General features: G+C 43.4%; 2 protein-coding genes and 1 pseudogene across 12 annotated transcripts in view; all 3 read right to left on the reverse strand.

The window, feature by feature from the left end:
- Positions 1-11,521, reverse strand: part of PHF11 (PHD finger protein 11) — a 47,010-nt gene extending 35,489 nt beyond the window's left edge. The window contains exons 1-2 of one of the 5 annotated variants that reach the window (XM_013980496.2): positions 11,288-11,521; positions 1,290-1,411 (exon numbers count right to left, since the gene is read on the reverse strand). In XM_013980496.2, coding sequence (XP_013835950.1) covers positions 1,290-1,411; positions 11,288-11,369 — 204 coding nt within the window. In that variant the 5' untranslated portion in view covers positions 11,370-11,521. The remainder of the gene's footprint in view (positions 1-1,289; positions 1,412-11,287) is intronic. The other 4 variants (XM_013980494.2, XM_005668398.3, XM_013980495.2 and 1 more) reach the window with 4 other exon arrangements.
- SETDB2 (SET domain bifurcated 2) overlaps positions 11,964-22,022 on the reverse strand; it is a 45,710-nt gene continuing 35,651 nt past the window's right edge. For all 7 annotated transcript variants that reach the window (XM_013980508.2, XM_013980509.2, XM_003130966.4 and 4 more), the window contains 3 exons: positions 20,104-20,429; positions 15,971-16,059; positions 11,964-15,243 (listed from right to left, as the gene is read on the reverse strand). In XM_013980508.2, the coding sequence (XP_013835962.1) occupies positions 15,126-15,243; positions 15,971-16,059; positions 20,104-20,429 (533 nt within the window). In that variant the 3' untranslated portion in view covers positions 11,964-15,125. The remainder of the gene's footprint in view (positions 15,244-15,970; positions 16,060-20,103; positions 20,430-22,022) is intronic.
- Positions 16,066-18,030, reverse strand: LOC110255756 (annotated as a pseudogene).

A 22,022-nucleotide genomic window follows, 5' to 3' on the forward strand; every position in this document is an offset into this window, starting at 1 on the left:
ACGGCAACGCCGGATCGTTAACCCACTGAGCAAGGCCAGGGACTGAACCCGCAATCTCATGGTTCCTAGTCGGATTCGTTAACCACTGCGCCACAACGGGAACTCCTGAAAAGCTTCTTTATCATAATTTTTGTGTGTTTGATCAGTTATAAACAAAATTAAAAGTAATTATAAGGTATTAAGATCTGAAACAGTTTAAAATTTGCTCCCCAGGAGTTCCTGCTGTGGTGCGATGGGATGGGCGGTGTTTTGGGAGTGCTGGCACGCAGGTTCGATCCCCAGCTCGGCACAGTGGGTTGAGGATCCAGCATTGCAACTTAGGTTGCAAAGCCCTGCTGGGACCTGATCCCTGGCCTGGAAACTCCATATGCCTCATGGCGGCCAGAAAAGAAAAAAACAAAAGACAAAAAAACCCTGCTCCTCAAATCCCCACTTAAAAAGCCCAACAGGGTTATTCTTCATATACCACGTACATGTATCTATTTTGGTACCTCCTTCTGAGGTAGGAGGTAGATGGGCCCCCTGGGCTGAGAACAGCTGGTCCCTGTTACCAGGCTGAGTAAATTGGGCCTTGCTTCTTTCTCTTTGACACGTCAAGGAGAAAGTTAATGGTAGGAGCTGAGCTCTGCTGGAGTGAAAAGATAAGAAGAGCATATCAACCATGCCTGGGGTCAAGGGGAGCCCCCCCCCCCAGCTACACATGCGCAGAAGGACTCCGAGCAGCCAAAAAGGGAGGGGCGCCCAGCCAAAATCAGTCCTGATGACCCCCCAGACCCCTATGCTCTGGAATCCATCTCAGCCAAAAGAGGGGCACACAGATCGGGAAGGGCCCCGGGTGCCGTCAGCTGTGAGAAATAAGACAAGATAAGTGGCCAAAGGAAAACAACGACCTGGAAGATCTGTCCCTGCGAGTGATTTAAATCACCTCCCTGGTGAGCTCCTCCTTCGGGAGGGCGCCGGGCCCTGCCCTCCTCTTTGGGGTGCGTTACTGTCTTGCTTCTGTCTTCAGCAAACTACTTTTCTGTGTGCTCTCCCACAAGTTGTACTGTGGCTAAATACAAACTCTGTACCTGCATGTATAGTCTCTGCCTCCTTGAAAGAGGAGGGCAAGAATCAGGGCAATTCTGCTTTTAGCCTCGAGCTAGTCAAGTGGCTGGGATTCCTGGTTGTCACCCAGGCCGCCCAGGTTCAATTCATGAGCAATGAACACCTCGCGTCAATCCATCACTCACAGCTGTCTCTCCAAAATCATGTCCCGAAAAGGACGCATGTGTTTTCAAGTAACTTACCAAACAGTTTTCATGAGCAGCTAGGTCCTCCGACTGTGAAAAGTACAGGACGCTATAGTCAAGGTCTTCGGGGCAGAGCGCACATGTCCTTTTTTGCAATTTCTCTGCGACGTGAAAGACACCTATAAAGTAATATCCTTGATTAGAAATGGAAAAGTGGAATTTCTTGTTCTCCCTAACTCCACTACCTTTTTTTTTTTTTTTTTTTTTTTTGGTCTTTTTTAGGGCTGCAGGTGCAGCATGTGGAAGTTTCTAGGCTAGGGGTCGAATTGAAGATGTAGCTGCCAGCCACAGCCACAGCCACGACAGATCTGAGCCACGTCTGTGACCTACACCATAGCTCATGGCAACGCTGGAGCCTTAACCCACTGAGCAGGGCAAGGGATCGAACCTACATCCTCGTGGATACTAGTTAGGTTCCTTACTGCTGAGCCACAAGGGAAACTCCTCCACTACCTATCTTAAAGTAGAGGACAGGGCAAAAAAAAAGTGGGATCTACATGGAAAAACAACTTTGTATTTTTTTAATGCCTTATTTAATGAAAGAAAAAAAATTCCTTTAACATGTCTAAACATAAGGAAAACCTTTAAGAAACATAAGCATGATTTAAATACAAAGCTTTTAAAACACTGCCTTACCCAGAGTAAACTCAATAATAATTATTGGGCTCCTGTCGTGGCTCAGGGTAACGAACCCAACATGAGGACCTGGGTTCGATCTCTAGCCTCGCTCAGTGGGTTAAGGATCTGGCGTTACCGTGAGCTGTGGCATAGGTTGCAGATGCGGCTAGGATCTGGCATTGCTGTGGAGTAGGATGGCAGCTACAGTCCGACTCGACCCCTAGCCAAGCAACTTCCATATGCCGAGGGTGTGGCCCTACCAAGACAAAAATAATTACAAATCAGTGAGAAAACAATGGTGTGTTCAAGAAATCATGCTCTGATTAACTACTTGTAAAAAAGAATTCAGATCCCTATATATACTATATTCAAAAATAAATTGGGGGTGGAGTTGCTGTCATGGCTCAGTGGTTAAGGAATCTGACTGGCAACAATGAGGTTTCGGGTTCCACCCCTGGCCTTGCTCAGTGGGTTAAGGATCTGGTGTTGCTGTGAGCTGTGGAGTAGACCCCAGCTGGAAACCTCCATATGCCGCAGAAATGACCCTAGAAATGGCAAAAAGACAAAAAGACCAAAAAAAAAAAAAATTGGGGGTGAATTAAAGAAGTACTTTAAGTGTGCTGTAGTGTAGCAGTAAAATAAGGAAAGATACATGAAGGGAGGAAACAGTTTTTTGTTTTTGTTTTTTAAGAGAGGAAAGAAAGAAAGGACAGGAACTTAAGGAGAGCCGGGAAGAACAGGAAGAGGCACAGAGGGAGAAAAAAGCCAGCTGTTCCCAATATCCCATCAGGCACATCACTTTCTGTGTTTGCTATTAATTTTGGCCCTGAGCATCCACGTAGCAATTCTTTGCCCTTTCCAATGCTTATCCTCTTATTCATTTGGTTTTCTGTAGAAAACACTTTCAATTTTATCTTCAAATTTCAGTTTTGAAACAAAAATTCATTTAACATTCATTTAGTTTTGAAACAAAAATTCATATAAATTCATTCATAAAATATCAATTTAATGATATTTTAATTTAGAGGAGGTTACCCACTTAAGCACTTTCTAAATCCTGGGCCCTTCCCCCGCCTTTTTTTTTTTTTTTTTACTCAAAAGGGTAAGATCTTGGCAGCTCTCTCAAATTACATCCTGCATCTCACAGCGTCAGAGATCTCACTTTGGCGCTAGCATTTACTTCACATTCAGATGAGTTTCTTCTTTAATTACCGTCTGTTCCCTGGATTTGGTCCTGCTTAGCAGGCCCACAAATTAGCAATCCTCTGCTCCCCATCAACCAAGCAAAAGGCAGATTGGGATAAAACTCTTCAGATGAAGGGAAATGGGCTCCCTGCTTCTTTTCATTCATCTCAAACCCCCGGAGTTGGGAGCACCTTGTGTCACTGTGCTGAGAGCCACCCCCAGAAACATAACATGAGCCACAGGTGCAACTGAAGAATTTCTAGGAGCCTCAGGTGAAACTGGTGAAATGAATTTTTATCAAGTCTTATTCAACCGAATATATCCAAAATACTAGCCTTTCGACATTTAATCAACACAACAATTACAAATTCATTCCTTTGTGCCGAGTCTGTGGAGCACAGTGTATTTTGCACTTACAGAACATTTCAGTTGGACTAGCCACATTTTCAGTGCTCAAGAGCCACATGTGGAGAGTGGCTCCTCTACACAAGAGCCCAGCAGAGGATATAAAGAAACACGGGACGTTCCCTTGTGGCACAGCTGCAGTGGGGCTCGGGTTTGATCCCTGGCCTGGGAACTTCCACATGCCCTGGGTGTGGCCAAAAAAACCCACAAAAAATGTGAGACAGCATTGTTGCCTGCAAGAGGCTTACAAAATAAACACAGTGACCAAAGAGCAATTAGGAAAGTAAGAGAATACACGTCACCAAGTCACGTAACTGCTGAATGGGAAATACAATACACGCTATGGACAGAGGCGGAAAGGCCCTCTGGGATGGAGCGTTGTCAAGGACGCTGGTACAACCTGGAGAGGGAGAGGAAGGGGAGTGCGGGGTCAGGGGGACCTTGCCGACAGAAGCGGCGATGTGGGAAGAGGCCAAGGTCTGAATGGAAGAAAGAAAGCCAGCCAGGTTGTAGAGAAGAGCTGGAGCAAAGGAAGCTGGAAACGAATTTGAGAAGCAGAGGGGGAAAGGCTGCCGGGAAGTTCTGAGCAGGAGATCTACGTTTTGCAAGAGTTGTTTTAAGCTCCATTTCAATACCCGCAGAGAAACACCTGCACCTGGTTAGGAAGGCTGGCCATTACAATGCTGTCAATTAGTCCTCAAACAAGTGCGGACCCCAAAAAATGATGCCTGCTGCCACATGCCATGGGTGCAGGCAAAAAAAAAAAAAAAAAAAAAAAAGAAAAGAAATGAATACAAAACTAAAAAGTTGCCTGCTTTTTCAGTAAATAATGCAGGTGGCCGGCCGTCGGCCACTGCAGCACCTGCCACCTATGGTGTGTCCTGAGGGGAAGTGAGGATGGAGAAAAAAGGGATACTGGCCCCGGATATTTAATATGCATCTCTAAGGAATAATTTCGGTGGGCCCAGACTTTTCAGTATTCCCATACGGAGAAAAGCTCTCCAATCAGTAAAACTCGAGACGTCTGTTTTTGTGATTAGCAGTAATCTGTTGATGTTGGGCTACATGTTTGTTTTCAGCAAAAACTCCTTTCTGTCCTGATTCCTCCCTTACGTCTCTGGAACAGATCCTGAGAGCTACGTCAGAGGCTGTCTCCCAGGTCGTGGTCCTCGGTGAGGTCCCCGAATAAAACATAACTTGCGATTTTTAGGTTGTGCGTTTTTTCTTTGGTCGCCATAAGTTTTATTTCTACTTAAATCCCAAGGAGGTTATTTTAAATACCTTGAAAGAGGATTATTTAGAAGAAATAGGCATGGGCAGTGAAGAAAATTGTGGGAAAAAAATGAGGTGTCTGCTTAACTGACTTAAAACCATAAAGGTACAATGAGGACGGAACGTTAGATGGCCATGTCAAAAGGGAGAATACAGGTGTTCCCGTCGTGGCGCAGCAGAAAGGAATCTGACTAGGAACCACGAAGGTGTGGGGTTCGATCCCTGGCCTTGCTCAGTGGGTTGGGGATCCAGCGTTGCCGTGAGCTGTGGTGTCGGTTGCTCTGGCTGGGGTGTAGGCCAGCAGATGTAGCTCCGATTTGACCCCTAGCCTGGGAACTTCCATATGCTGCAGGCGTGGCCCTAAAAAGCAAAAAAAGAGGAAGAACATGAAGTGTAGAAAGAAGCGGGTCATCATCTGTTACTACATATATATTTAGAGAGAGAGAGACCGCTAATGTCATCTCCAAAATCTCCTAAGATACCCTAAGATGGCACGTGCATTTCTTCTCTGGCACCGATGTCCTTAGCCCATTTTTCTCTTGGGTTAGTCACTATTTTTCTACTTATTTATAAGAGCTTGTGATGTGAGCAGAATATTAACTCATTAGTCATATATGTGGCCTTTTTGCATTGTTTATAATGTTCTTTGATATATATTTAAATGTTTTATTTGACGAACTATATGAATCTTTTATGGTTTCTCACTCTTGGGGAGGGGAACTTAGAGGAGACTCACCTCTAGTTTCCTCTAGAATTTTAATCTTTACATTAGAATACTAACTGAAATTTGGGAGTTCCCGTCATGGCGCAGTGGAAACGAATCCCACTAGGAGCCATGAGGTGGAGAGTCTGATCCCTGGCCTTGCTCAGTGGGTTAAGGATTTGGCATTGTCGTGGCTGTGGTGTAGGCTGGTGGCTACAGCTCCACTTGGACCCCTGGCCTGGGAAGCTCCATATGCTGAGGGTGCGGCCCTAAAGAGACAAAACAAACAAACAAACAACTAACCGAAATTTATTTATTGTTTTCTTTTTCAGCCACACCTGTAGCATATGGAAGTTCCCAGGCTAGGGGTCAAATTGGAGCTGCAACTGCTGGCCTATGCCACAGCCACAGCAACACCAGATACAAGCTGCATCTGTGACCTGCACCACAGCTTACAGCAACTCCAGGTCCTTAACCCACTGAGCAAGGCCAGGGATTGAACCCAAATCCTCACAGACACTATCCTGGGTTCTTAATCCTCTGAGTCACAATGGAATTCCTAAGAAGAAATTTACTTTATTGTAAAGTCTGAGATGGAGATCTAACTTATCTTCATAATGGCTAACCACTGATTTAAAATCATTTTCATATATGTAATTACTACATATATTTAGGTCTGTTCCTCAAACTCTTCTGTTCCACTGACCTGTCTGTTCCCCCACTAATACAACACTTCACAATTTTCAATGCTTTAGAATGTATTTTTAATATTTGACCACACAAAACCTCCATCCTACGATGAAAATGGGAAAAAATATTCCAATATTTTATTTACCTTGGACCCAAAATTTACTTTGATAAAATACTGTGTTATTTCAAACACTCTCACTGGACATTAAAACTTGTAAAGCATAGGCTAAAAAAAAAAAAAGGGTCAGGCAATTAAATTATTAGTTCTAAAATTCCCTAATAAAAACTATGATAATGTCTGACAGGACAGGCAGCAGCCCCTGGTGTGTAAGAGCGAGGCATGTTTGCTGTGTCGCTCTTTCCAGTGCAAGGCTGCACCTGCAGACAGGTGAGCTGCAGCGGGCTGAGCTGTCAGCCTGTGCTTGCTCTGCGGGCTGTCTGTGTGGGCTATACTGCCAAGTCTGAAGGGTCTTGGCAGCTAGGAATACAGTGCTGGTGGCAAGATTACTGTGTTCTGATCTGGAGTTTCCCGTGACGATGGACAGAAACCCCAGGTGAACACACAGCGTCCCCCGAAGAGCTTTTTTTTTTTCCTGCTAAAACACCCCCTCATCGCAGTTTCCTAAACGATCTTGGCAACCCTAACTTGTTTATTCTTCAAGTCTGGAGGATCACAGACCTATCTGTAGTTGGGAGAGTAATAGTAAAGGCTTTCACACAGACAGCGATCCCTCACGTCGGAACGCTTGTTACACATTATTTGAAATGCATGGACCAAATGTATTTGGATAACTTGATATCCTTCATCTGAACTCAGGAAATGTATTGATTCAGACGGTGAGGGACAGGTGTGTCACGGGGCCCGGGGCACTTTATGGACGAGTCCGTTGGTCTCCATCGGTAGCTGAGCAGGAACAATGAAGATACGTAGGGCTCTGCCAAGGTCCTTCTACTGGATCTAGCAGGCCTGAGGATTCAACAAGAATTCTCCAAAAGTGAAACTGGTAGCCAAGAAAGGTTCCACAGAATGAAACTGAAGAAAAACTGTAAGTTAAAAACATATCCACTATGACTAACTCAAACCAGCACAGGGGCAGTCTCCCTCGCAATCTCTAGGCCAGCTCCACCGGGGAAGGGACTGCCAAAGCCAGAGCCTCTGCAGGGGTGTCTTCCCAATGCTTTTCTTCCCAGGGCGGTCCTCAAGCCCACCAGACAAGGGCAATCCACCCAGAGGCTAGAATCTGGGCTAGTCAGATAAGATGGCCAAGGAGCACGGTCCACCAGTGAAGAAATGAGTGAAACTGATGGAATGAGATACACTGACGCTATACTACCATTTACAAGCCCTCTCCAGTAGGGGGAGGTCCATGACTGGCTGCCAATTCATGGAGCTGGCTTGGAAACGCCTTCCTCTCTTCTCCTTTGATCAAGAGTTCTCACTGCAGTTTACTGTTTGAATGACGTGTTAATGACGGGAGAGGGAAGGCTTTTCTGCCATCGTATATCAGATGTGTAGAAATCAACTTTGTGACTGAGTCCAGGGACGGCATACCGGAATTGGATGAAGACCAAAAGAGAAGAAGAGACATGACCTACAGGCTTGGTCATGGACTTGGCCTCACCACACTGTCTCTGGATGCTGTGACTGGGTATAACTTTCGGAGAACACTGAATGTGTATTTGGGATGGTCAGCATGCATCACGGGGGACGGCTTCAGCATGTACAGAGGAAGAAGGACGTGGGTCCTGTAGGACAGCGAGGGGCAGGCAGCCAGGGAATAGGAAGTTCAGGGGGCTTCTTTAGGGCATCCACCTGGCTCACAATCACAAAGAGGGATGACTGCCAGCAGGCATGTTTGTACTCCGTGACCCTCTTTCCCTAGGCACAGATGACAGTCCCAGAGGGCCAATCTGCCCACCTCCCAGATATAGAGAATTCAGAAGAGAAGAGTTCAGTTCAGATTGGGATGGTTTCTTGAGGGAGATGTAAACACTGGGAAGCTGTGAGCTACAAGAACCCCCTTTTTTTTGCTATTTCTTGGGCCTCTCCCACAGCATATGGAGGTTCCCAGGCTATGGGTCGAATCGGAGCTGTAGCCACCGGCCTACGCCAGAGCCACAGCAACACGGGATCCGAGCCGAATCTGCAACCTATACCACAGCTCACGGCAACGCCAGATCGTTAACCCACTGAGCAAGGGCAGGGACCGAACCCGCAACCACATGGTTCCTAGTTGGAATCGTTGACCACTGCACCACGACGGGAACTCCTTTTTTTTTTTTTTTTTTTTTTTTAAATCCCATTACTAGACAGAAAACCAAGAAAACCAGGTCAAAGAGAAAAACAAAGCAGATATGCTGAGTGCTGTCAAAGTTTATGATGGCTTCTCGGGTCCTGGTTCCTGGCTCTTTTTGGAAAATGCTATCACATCCATGCTCCTGGGGTCTGTGAGTCTGATCTCCTTGCTTTCCAGGAACAAGCATCCCCTTTCTTACATCCCACCATGTTGACTTTGTACTACTTGTAGCCAGCAAGTCCTAATTAACACTGGAAGTCCCATGGCCTGACCTCTGGGTAGGCGCATGTGCATGTGTGTGTGGGTGTGTATATGTGCATTCACGAGTGACTTTTTTTTTTTTCTGTCTTTTTGTCCTTTTAGGGCCACGCCAGCAGCATATGGAGGTTCCCAGGCTAGGGGTCAAATCAGAGCTGTAGCCACCAGCCTTCACCAGAGCCACAACAATGCCAGATCCGAGTCACGTCTGTGACCTACACCACAGCTCACCGCAGTGCCAGATCCTTAACCCACTGAGCAAGACCAGGAATCGACCCGCAACCTCAAGGTTCCTAGTCGGATTCATTAACCACTGAGCCACAATGGGAACTCTCGCGAGTGAGTTCTGACAACAGTGTGGAAAGTGGCCTGCCTGCCCTGCCCCCACTGTCCTCTACCTGGTCCATCCTGGTCATCTCATCTCCCTGCTTCTGCTTTCCTCGTCACGGCTCCACTTCACTCTTCGTGCCAGTGATCTCTCTAAAATGTACATTGGCTCACATTTCCTTCCTGCTAAAGACTCTTCTCTATCCCCTGAAGAATAGAAGCCAAGCTCTCTAGTAGTACGGCTCATTCATTCTTTTAACAAATACTTAATGAGAATCCACTATGTATTGTTTTAGACACCAGAAATAAAGCAGGGAATAGATGTGAATTTTTTTTTTTTTTTTTTTTTTTTTTGCCTTTTCTAGGGCTGCTCCCGTGGCATATGGAGTTTCCCAGGCTAGGGATCTAATGGGAGCTGTAGCCACCAGCCTACGCCAGAGCCGCAGCAACACAGGATCCGAGCTGCATCTGCAACCTACACCACAGCTCACGGCAACACCGGATCCTTAACCCACTGAGCAAGGCCAGGGATGGAACCCACAACTTCATGGTTCCTAGTCGGATTCATTAACCACTGAGCCATGACGGGAACTCCTAGATGTGAATTTCAACTCTCATAGAACTTACATTTTTGTAGTAGAGACAAACATCAAACAAGTATTATTTTTCAGGCCAGGGTTAAGTGTTACGAAGAAAAACAGAGCAGGGGAAGGAAGGGTAGAGATTAATGACGGTAGGGGAAGGGCTGTTCTAACAGCATGGGCAGGCAAGGGTGTGAAGGTACATTTGTGCAGAAACTTGAATATGGTGGGAAGGCGAGAAATGGGCTGCAAAGAGAAAGACTGAGACTAGTGCACTAGATGGGAGGCAAGGAGGAAAGAGAGGCACAGAGGGTGGCACTAGGGTTTTAGCCTGAGCAACTGGGCAAACAGGATGGGGAAGACTGGTGGTGGCTGAGCAGGTTTGGAGTAAGTGGGTGTGTGTAGGCAAATGGGAGTTTACTTTGGGATATAACCAATTCGAGGTCATTCCAGGCATTGATGAAGCTGGTTATGAGTCTGGAGTTTGGGGAAAAAGTCAGGACAGAAACTCATCCTCAGTAACTCATCTTGCATTCTGTATACACACTAGCTAAATGAAATAGCCAAGTGCCTGGCTGGTGTCTTCACTTGTTTGGACTGCCTTTTCAACCTTTCTACCTCTGACTGGACTGGGCATATCGAAGTGCCCAGGCCAGGGATGGAATGAGAGCTGTAGCTGCCAGCCTGCATACACTACAGCCACAGCAACTCTGGATCCAAGCAAGCCACGTCTGATACCTACACCACAGCTCACAGCAACGTCGCATCCTTAATCCACTGAGGGAGTTCAGGGATCGAACCCTCGTCCTCATGGATACTAGCTGGGTTCCTCAACCGCTGAGCCACAATGGGAACTCCAACCTCGGGTTGACTCTTGCCCTTTAAAACTGATAGGGCTTTCTTTGAACTGAGGAATAGGCTGAGTTGGAGGAGCATCTCATCTGTGTCTCTGTGGTTCTTAGCAGGTCACACATGAGTAGCCTATTAGATTCTTCAGCGCTGAGCGAGCCTAACTCATCTCTGCAGCCCGCCACGTGGCCCTGAGCCTGCAAGTGGTAGGAGCTCTCCAGCTGTTGTTGAAGCGCAGAGAGGAGCCCACTCAGATTTGCCTCACTTAAGGAGAGGGCCACAGAGGACCTGAACTACTGAGTGGGTATAAGGGAGTGATTCCATAACGTCACATTTTCAGTGCGAACTTTCCAAACTGCTTCCTGAGTCCCAGCGGACCCCTTCTCTTCTAGAGGGGGCCACGACCAGGCTACCTCGGCCAGGGCATCGCTCCGGCCGCACTGTTTGAGGGGTGGGTGGAGCCGCGTTGGGAGAGTAAACCCACAGGCGTTTCCTTTCGTTTCCCAGCTTTCGTTTCGCTTCGGTTTCGGTTTGGTCCCAGCGCGGCAGGGCTGTGGCTGTGGGCTGTCCTATCAGCGGTGGTCGAGCTGAACCGAAAGCAAACACTCCTCCCTAGAAGCCGCAGGGTACGGTCTGGGCGCAGAGCAGGGCGGTGGACGCCCAAAGCCGAGCCGCTGCGGAGCTAAGAGCTGCGCGCCGCGTCGCGAGGCGGGTCGGGGGCCCCCAAGTGGCAGCGACTAGAGGGCGGCCCTGGGCCCGGACTGTCGCAGCGGGACACCGCCCGCCCCTCCCGTCCCGCTTGGTACTCACCAGTCGGGAGCGGGACCCCGTCCTCGGCCGCGCACCGGCCGGCCCGGGCCGCCTTGGGATCGGAGGGCCAAGCCGCGTCCATGGCTGCGCCCTGCGCCCGCGCCGACGGAAGTTCCTTTTGGTGAGATTCGAAATTCGTGCTGATTTATTTCCGCTGCCCGGGGAAAGTCCCGCAGGAAGCGACGCAAAGGGTTTGCTGGTAGGGTTTTCAAACGGGAACTCGCAACTTCTCCAGATCCGAGTCTGAACTCGATTTTTTTGTTTTTAAAGCACGCTTGGCGCTCCCCACCCTGCCCCCACTTTCCGAATGGTTGGAGGAGAGGTGGTGGAAGCCTTTGGACTCAGCTGGAGAAATGACTGCTTTTCTGAGGGTCTACCCATTCTTTTCTTATTTTTTTAGGGCCACACCGATGGCTTAGGGAAATTCCCAGCCTAGGGGTAGAATCAGAGCTGCAGCTGCCGGCCTACGCCGCAGCCAGAGCGATGCCCACCCTTAACCCACTAAGTGAGGCCAGGGATCCAGCCTCATCCTCAGGGATACTAGTCGGGTTCATCACCACTGAGCCAGGACAGGAACTCCCAGTTTACCCATTATTTTCTACAAATGTATCACACCAAGTTTGGCCTAAGTAGGCCTAGCATAAAGTGGACGCAGAATTAACTGAGCACGATTCCATTTGCCAGTTGCAAGTCTTTATTTTAGCACCCATGGGGTACACAGCACCATACAAGACGAGGTTTTCGGTGCATGGAACAAATACACATGTAGAGAACATGAACGCATATAATTAAATTACAGCTCAAAAGTAAGTTGTTCTGTAAAAGAAGCATATAATGGTGGTTTGCTGAGTAACTAATGAAAGGAAAAACTCCTGGAGGTCTTGCTTTTTGAGCAGGTTTTAAGAAGAGGAAATGAGGCAAATTGGGGTCAGAAAAGAGAAACAATATTAAAAAGGATAACTTGGAATAGTCTTGACAAACATAGAAATGAATTACAGAAGCAAGAGTGTGGAGCTGTGAAACAGGGAAAAAAAAGCAGGCTCTGGCAGCAACTTTTTTTTTTTTTTTTTGCTTTCAAGCCAGCAGGTGGAAGCATACTCCTTGCCAGGTTAAAAAAAAAAAGCCCTAAAGAGACTGAATTGGAGATTAAATAGCCCAGCTAGGTCATAGCAAAGCAGCTGAAGAGCCCCTTCCCCCACTCTCAGTTTATAATCTCAGCTTTTCCGTGTTCCACTGTTAAGTGTGAGCTGACTGCCAAGATCACTAACTGAGGAAAGCCTAAAACATGAAGTACAAAAACCAAAGGAAACATACAGGGAAAACAAAGAAACAAACCTTGGAGGTCACAGAAATACAGATATGAACGCCTGTATGTGTGTGTTACATGATAAAGCATTTTCAAAGAGATAAGATACTACAACCATGAACCAAAAATAAGACACTACTAAAGAAAAAATATTCAGAAAAGAGCTCTAGAAATTAAAAAAATGCGACCCAGCCCCCTCCCCCCAAAAAATCCAATAAAATACGCCCACCACAATAGACAAACTGGAAGATTAAGTTGAGTATATCTCCCAGAAAGCAAAGCAAGAAGAAAAAGCTGGAAATTAAAAGAAAAAATTTAGAGAACCAATCCTGGAGTTCTAACATTGGGATAATAGGAATTCCAGAAAGAGAGAACAGATAATGAATCATTAAAGAAATAGTTCAAGAAAATTTCTCGGCAGAGTTCCCTTCGTGGCTCAGAGGTTAATGAACCCCACCAAAATCCACAAGGATTCAGGTTTGATCAGTGGGTTAAGGATCTTGTGTTGCCATGAGCTGTGGTATAGGCCAGCAGCTGTAGCTCCCATTTGACCCCTAGCCTGGCAACTTTCATGTGCTGCGGGTATGGCCCTAAAAAAAGAAAAGAAAAAAGAAAGAAAATTTATCTGAACTGAAGAACAAACTTTTCAGATTGAAAGATTGCACCAAGCACCTGGTACAAGGGATGAAAATGGACCCTTACTGGGAACAGAACACTGGGACAAAGAGAAGGCTGTAAATGTGAAGAGAAGTAAAAACTGGTCACATATACAAAAGATTAAGGAAAAGAATATCATCTTACTTCCAATAGTCACCCTAAAAGCCAGAGGTGAGAACATTTTCAGACTTCATAGCAGCAACACTGGAATCTAGCAAATGAGTTCAAAATTGGGCATGGAAGCTACTCAAGAATTCTATGCCAAAACAGCAGTCAAGTGTTAAGGGTAGAATAACATGTTCGAACATACAAGGTCTCAGAATATTTACCTTTCATTTTTCCTTTTCCAAAGCTACGGGAGGATGTGCTTCACCAATATATGGGGATAAATCAAGGAAAGGGGAAATAATGAGATTACTAGATTTAACCAGAAACAGGTCTGACAGGGGAGACAAAGCATCTCTAGGACGCTGATGGAAGATGGTGTCTGTGAACCAGTACAGACTGAAGAAGATTAAGGTGTCAGATTTCAGCACAAAAATATTTTCCATACTTATCAAGTGCCTTCATTTTTAGTGTGTTGCCTAAAATTCCTGCATCTTTACTGTGAATAAATGGACTTCTCAACTTTCCTCATCTGTCTATAGGATGTTGGGTTATAATTTTTTTGCTCCATTTCCTATCTCTTTGGTTTTCTACTCTCTAAACCAATTTCAAGTTAATATTTTTAAGAAATTATGAATTTCTGTTTGAAAGGTAACCAAATGAAACACGGAATCAAGTTCAGAAAAAAGAAAAAAAAAAAACCCTCTAAAACAGAACTACTTTTTATTACCCTGGTTCCAAGGCAGATGTATGTCTCTGTTATGGATAAAATTAGCTTTAACTTTAGGAAATTCTTATCCCCTTTCCCCTAGACAATCATGGCTAGATAATCTATAGCAAAGTTACTCTTTCCCTTTTTTCGGAAGAAGATAATTTGCACTTCATCCCTAGGAGAGTCCAAGGGTCTGATTCAGACTTTGTAGCTCAGTAGAATTGTTAAGTGAAATTCTTGCTCAGCACAATCTCTTCTGGCCTACATGAGCCAAGTTTGACTGTTCTCTCAGTTTCTTTTTCTTATGGCTCTACTCTATCCAGAACAAATGTATTCTAACTCCTTCAAATTTCTATTCCCTCTTTTCCTGTCAATGTATTTAAAGAGTAAAGAGAATCTGTGGAAAAGAAATTTCCTCTCAAAGAGCGAGCCAAAGCCTTCCCCACAGGACAGTTTCTTCTTCTCACTCGAATGGATTGATGGGACAGTGTTTCATGGAGCCAGATAGAGCTTCTCTAACTAGCACTAAATACTTGGAAGTAAAATGCTTGAAGTTGGTCTCAACATATTCTTCAGGCTCTGTTGCCCACCTTATGGCTCACAATGGTAAATTATTTGCCAGGAATTAAACATAAATAAATTTTGTAGGTAAAGATGTGAAAGTTGGCCCTTTGGGTCATGAAAGTGAAACATAATAATTACAGAAGCAGTAACAAGAGCTGGAATCAATTGTGACCTTTGTTTTTCTTAATATATAATTTATAAATAAGTTACAAATTATATAGAGAGGTATTTCATATAAAATATACATTCCCATCCAACTTGTGTAAAGTTGAACAGCAGTAAGAATAAAGAGATACCCTATGTATATGAAAATGTCCTTATTTTGTTCCTACCATTTCTAAGTAATGCAAAAGAACCCCCCAACAAGGGTGAACTGAGAGGAATTCTATTAATAGACCACAACCTAAATTAATTCCAGTGACCACTGGAGATTCTTTTGCATGGCTCTAATTTCAGCTTGATAAACTAATTTTATGAACAGGCATTAACTAGATTTATAATATTTTTTTTCTACACTTATTAACCCCACATTGGCAGAGGATTTCTTTCTCAGGCATAGTCCCAGCTTCATAACCATAGTCCCATGTTAGTTCTGTTCTTGCTTTCACATACCTAGAAAGTAGAAATTTAAAAAATAATCATAAATTACCCTGAATAACTACCAAATGAACCAATTTTTTTTTTTTTTTTTGGCTGCGCCTGTGGCATGTGGAAGTTCCAGGGCCAGGGATCGAACCCATACCAAGCAGCGACCCTAGCCACAGTAGCAACAATGCCAGATCCTTAGCCACTAGGCCACCAGAGAACTCTGAACCAAGTTTGATTATATCAATGTTCATACTGCTATCATTAACTATCCTCAAAAATATGGTTTACTCTCTCTCTCTAATACTCATTAATCAGGAATGCTCTTTTATTAAGAATAATCATTTGAGTTTTATTTCAAATCTACGAAAATCCTAAGAAGAAACCTGTGCAAATCCACAAGGAAGGAAGTGTATTTTGCCAACAGTGGAACCCGGTAATGTGATGTGGCCTGTGGTGTGGTAGTTGGGGGTAGATGGGACTTCAAGGATGCAGCACTCTGCATCATTTATCCCCCGAACTGAACTGGCTGGGACCTGCCATCCTTAGACTTTTCAGGCATTAATTCTAAGAGGAAATCAGAATTAAAATTTCAGCTATTTAAAATTTTACTGACTACAAACAGCTTGGGATAACTGAATATTCTAGGGTACCAGATATTTTGGGCTATAGCATATATCTTATTTTGGTATTTTTCTACTGTTATTTTGAAAGTCACAATTTCAAAATTAAATCGTATAAAAATTTTTCAAACCTGTTGGTGAAGAACGCCACCAATGGGAAATTTCTGTCATGTGTTTCTACAAAAACATTCTGTACCAAAAGATTTGGGCAACAACTATGCTGTTAAAAAAAAAAAAAAAAAACAGAGGTTAGGCATAGTATAAAGTTTGATACCTTGTTCTTTGAAGCATTAGAATACCATTCTATTTCCAAAACATCTCACTTTATTTTTATTTCCTTTTTTTTTCCTGACTGGTATAGAAGCACCATAGCTCCTTATAATTTTGTTGATGGTAGGAATCCATTTAGAAAAGCCTGTTCTGACACGCATACATCTTGCCAGTGCATACGCAAAATGACACATACCCCTACAGAAGATAACCTGTCGATATTTACCATTATTTATCATTATTATACATGCATTTATCTTTGATTCAGCAATCCCATATCTGGGAACATATTCTACAGCACACTTATCTATGTGTAAGATTATTCACTGAGCATTGCTCTTAATAGTAAAAGTTTGGAAACAACTCAAATTCTATCTAAAGATGAATGTTTACATAAGTTTTGGAATGTCCACATATTGGAATTCTATGTAGCTAAAACAAAAACAAAGAGAATGCGGAGCTTTGGATACTGATACAGAAAGATTGCTGGGGTATATTATTCATTTAAAAAATAATGTGTAAGACAGTGAATATAATATACTATCTTTTATGTAAGGGGCAGAAATAAGAGCACATTTATATTTACTTACATTTACATAAAGAAACATTGTAAGGAAACACTAAAAATGAACTTATTATAGAGGACAGAATGGGGATAGCATACTTTTTTCTTGGCTGCGCCCAGGGCATGCAGAAGTTCCCCAGCCAGGGACTGAACCTGAGCCACAGCAGTGACAATGCTGGATCCTTAACCACTAGGCCACCAGGGAACTCCACCAGGGAACTTTTTTTTTAAACAAAATGCAAGGTTTAATATGAAGAATCTATATGACCTGATTTTTACATCGTGGTCAAACAAGCCCTTTGGAAAGGGTACCTGTGTAAGTAATTGACCTTTCTGTTGAATATTCTTTTCCCAAGGCTTCTAGCATGATGGTACTATTTCCTCCTATTACCACCATTCCAATATTATTCTGTTGCCCACTAGCTGCCATCTCCACACATTCATCTATCACAAGATTCTAAAGGGATGAAATTCCAGCAATATTCTTCAGATATGTTTGCCACCATTTAACTTCAATGATAACTTCCTGGCCATATATATATGTATTATTTTTTTTTTCCAATTTGGGCCAAGTCAGCTTTACTCCTGGTGCTTACTGGGCAGGGTCAGAGCTACCTTGAAAAATAATTCTGTTTGGTTGTATATTCTCCAAGCCTTTTTAATTTATTTTTAAATTTTTTAAAGATATTTTTTGACCACAGTGTGTAGCAGCTTGATATAGGATCTCAATTCCCAGATTAGGGATCAAACCTGGGCTGCAGTGGTGAAAGCGCCAAATCTTAACCACTAGACCACCAGGGAACTCCCAAAAGCTTTTTATTTTAAAGCATGTGAAAAAATCCCTGTTTTTTTCCCGTAAACAAGGGAGGGACCCAGCTGGCGAAACCTACCAAATCATTCTGGTGCAGCCACCATTCAACATAACTGACTGGAAAGAAAGCCCTGACAGTCCTTTGCTGGGAATTTTTTTTCCCCCATTTTTTAAAGCTTTTTTGAAGTATAGTTGATTTACACTGTTGTGATAATTTCTGCTGCACAACAAAGTGAGGGAAATCATTCTTTAATGCTCTCCTGGCTCTCCTGGCACGTGTAATAGCTCCCAGCATGTTTGACAATAGTTAGAAGGAGTCAAAGTAGAACAGAGAATAGCAGCTGTGGGAAAGAGTAAGGAGGAAAGGATTCTATTCCTTGTTAACCAAGTATCCTCACAACTAGGAGAGAGCAAAAGAAAAAAGCCAAATAACTAGTTTACTTTGCAAGGAAAAAAGCGATTTGGTTTTAAAGATTTTCTGACTTAATATTTTCTTTCTTTTTTTTTTTTTTTTTTTTTTTTTTTTTTTTTTTTTTTTTTTTGTATTTTTTCCTCGGCATATGATTCCCTGGGTCGAATCGGAGCTGTAGCCACCCACCCAGAGCACAGCAACTCGGATCGAGCCACCTCACCCACACTCACGGCAACGTTCCCCCAAGGCCTAGGGGGTTGGAACCTATACTGTAACTGCCGGGCCTACACCACAGTCGCAGCAACACCAGATCCAAGCCTTGTCTGCGACCTACACCACAACTCACCGCAACAGGGGATCCGTTAAACCACTGAGCAAGGCTAAGGATCAAACCTGCGTCCTCATGGATGTTAGGCAGATTCATTTCTACAAGCCATGACAGAAATTCCCTTAAGAATATTTTCTCTCTCTCTCTTTTTTTTTTTTTTGGCTGCACTGGTCGGGCATATAGAAGTTCCCAGCATCAGAGTTTCCATCGTGCTGCAGTGGTTAACGAATCCAACTAGGAACCATGAGGTCACAGGTTCGATCCCTTGCCTTGCTCAGTGGGTTAAGAATCTGGCGTTGCCATGAGCTGTGGTGTAGGTCGCAGACATGGCTCGGATCCCGAGTTGCTGTGGCTCTGGCGTAGGCCGGTGGCTGTAGCTCCGATTAGACCTCTAGCCTGGGAACCTCCATATGCCGTGGGAGCAGCCCTAGAAAAGGCAAAAAGACAAAAAAGAAGTTCCCAGGATCGAATCTGAGCCACAGCGGTGACCTATTCCACAGTGGCAGCAATATGTGCTCCTTAAACCACTGCACCATAGTAGCAATTCCAAGAATATTTTCTCTTCTGATGGGACCTGAATTACATGTAAAATTATCATTGAACATCAATTTCAAATCATTCAAAGGTCACATTCTGAAAAGGTGTTGAGCTTAGCAAAGGGAATGCATAAAAGAATCATGGGCCATGCATGCTTCCCATTTCTTTAAAGGAAAAATCAAAGCTGTGCATCCCACTATGTCAACCCCACAGAGAGGAAGAATTCTCATGCAGATCAAAGAGAAAAATTAAGGCCATATCCAGGGGTCAGTGTGCTAGAGTGGACCTTTCCAAAGGAGGTGTGGAGGGTATCAAAGCTCCCATCCTTTTTCCACGACTCCTCTTCACTCTCCTGCACAGGATAAGCAAGGACAAAGTGGGGTCCAGAGAGCGGGGGGCGGGGGGGGGGAAGGGGGGGGCGAAGGTCCATTTGGTCAACGACAGTATAGATACAGGGACTGGAGGTTGAAGGGGCCTTTTTTTTTTCCCCCTGGAGGATTTCTGGAACCATATGTTCTCTAGTAAGCATGTATGATGGTAGGAGGTGGGACAGGAGGTGAGGGGCAAGCTATACGGTAACTCCAGTTCCACCCAACACAGTATTTGTGGCCAGTAATACAAATTACTTCTCTTATCACGAAAATGACAGGAGTCTTGAGTGTTAATGAACCTTAAAATCAGAGAAAGCATAAATATTTCTCTACGTAAATGAACATAATCTCATTACATATATCCCAAACATATACACAAACAGAAAACGGCTATTATTCGGGAATTAAAAAAAAGGAGTACAACAGTAAAATGCAATACTCTGATAAATGTACTGGTGTTCTGTAGTAAGCCACTAAATCACTCAAAATGTAGTGAGAGTAAGTAAAACATAAATACTTCCAAATGAAAGTATTTGAAAAGAGGCATTTTTGAATAAAATACATTGTATAAGACACAAAAGAGAAACCTATTCCACCTGTCCCATTGTGATTTTTTTGAAGTGAAGCTTTTGAAAACCTTTTGATAAACACATGATTTTCTTACATACCATTTCTTATAGTTTTCCTAAGCAAACGTTTACTGTATGCCAGCTACCATTTAAGCACTTTTTATATTAACACATTTAACCTTCACAACATTCTAGACAGTGTTACTATTATCTCCATATTATAGAGGTGGGAAGTATGGCATAGAGAGGTCAAACAGCATGCCCAGGTCATACAAGTGGAGGGCTGGCATTCTAATCCAGGGAGTCTAGTTTTGGAGTCTGTTAATCATATTTTCCTCATGATTTTGTTAAGAAGCCTAGAAAAAGTGTTTAGAAATAAGAATCTCAGCCCACATACTCACATTAAGGAAGCGTCCCACATTTCCTTCTTTTGTGGCATCCAATAAAAACATACTGCCTTTATTGAACTTCTTTGGAGAATCAGGTGAAGCATTCTTGGTTTCACTTGGTATCTCTTTATCACAAAAGGCCTGCTGGTTTTGACATGCTGGAGACTTTTTCTCTTGGGGCTTTTGTTTTTGAACCTCATTCGGATTATCCAGTGTGACTGCTTGGTTATATCTGCTCCCCTGTGGAGTTTCTTCTCTACATTTAGTTATATCTATCACATCCAATTCAATCAGAGGGTTGGCTTTAGAATCTTCAACTTGGTTTGAGCTTGAATCCACTAATAAACATTTTGGAAGGAATTGTCAGGAAAAATACTTGACTAAGCAATAGTGCTGAGAGCAGTAATACTAATTAAATGCTCGTTACATTCATTATTGCTAATCCTTACCATGTGTTAAGGTAGACAGTACTCCAATTTTACAAAAGAAAACTCTGAACTTTTGAAGTGTTAAGGGATTCACCTCTATTGCAATAATAAGGCAGGGTGGGGGTGGGGGGCAGTAACAAACCCAAAAATATCTGGCCCAAAATCTACCTTCTTTCTACTATGTAACAGTGCCTTTTAATGAATCTGTATATATGTTGCTCCCGGTTACTATATTTAATCTCTACTCCTTAGAAACTGACTTACCTCTTTTCAACTTTGGAATGTGCATTCAAGTATACTCTAAACGGCTGTAATTAGGGAGCATTGTAAGTCTTTAAGGTATCAATGAAAGGCCAGAGAAGACCCTGATGGAGTCGCCCTCTCTAAGTCCCAACAGCAATAACTATTGCTATGGGTTCTGCATACATTAGTGTTTGGCATTTTTGCTATATGATCATTCAATAATTATACCTCTACAAACAATAGAAGAAGACAAATTACTTATCTTTCTTAATCAATAATGGAAATAATCTTTTGGAAATACTCAAAAGTATGCATGCATGTCAAACAGAAGTAAAATGATTTATTTTTTTAAGTTATTTGTGCCACGTTATTCAGTGGCACAAAGAAATTCTACTTCTCTAAAATTAATGTTTTTGATGTAATCATCACGGTTGCTGGCTGTTTCTACATGTACTTATAATTTAATCATGGGTTGCTTGTAAGCCATAACAGTACATAATTAATTTTTGTAGTGCCTGCTATATACACATGGTCAATAAAAATGACAAAAGAACCAAAAGCAATAGTACTCATATGGCTCACAGGTGTTAAATGGTGACATATTAGAATGTCATCCTAAAATATGCATCTTTGACATAAGAACTATTTTGAACTAAGGGCAATTAAGCAGAAATTCAGGAAAAACTCTCAGCCCTCCCAATCTGTCTAAAAGCAGGATATAAATTTACAAAGGTGTCCCTCCTCCTACTATGAAGGACAAAAGTTAATTACCAGAGACAACTTTGGACCTACAATCGGTTTCACATATACCTGCCTTCCCACAATTACTACCCCTAGAGACGCAAGGTCCTTTTCCTCATTTCCTCTAAAAATTTACTGTCCTTACTGAAATGCTAGATAAGTTAGAGTTCAAGCCACCTCTTCAAGTTACTCATCTCTGAGTACTCTTGTGTGTTACAAGTATAATACACAGAGTAATACACTTCTGTTTTTCTCTTGCCAGTCTGTCTTTTATCAGTCTAATTTATAGGATCCCAGCTACACAACTTAAGATGGGTAGGGAAAGAGACTTTCTTCTTCTATTTAAGTGCCCTTTTTATTTTTGTCTTTTTAGGGCCACACCTGTGGCATAAGGAAGTTCCCAGGCTAGGGCTTAAATCAGGGCTGCAGCTGCCGGCCTCCACCGCAGCCACAGCAACCCAGGATCCAAGCACCATCTGTGACCTATGCCACGGCTCATGGCAACGCCGGATCCTTAAC

Source organism: Sus scrofa, chromosome 11 (assembly GCF_000003025.6).
Source record: "Sus scrofa isolate TJ Tabasco breed Duroc chromosome 11, Sscrofa11.1, whole genome shotgun sequence".
Classification (NCBI taxonomy): domain Eukaryota; kingdom Metazoa; phylum Chordata; class Mammalia; order Artiodactyla; family Suidae; genus Sus; species Sus scrofa.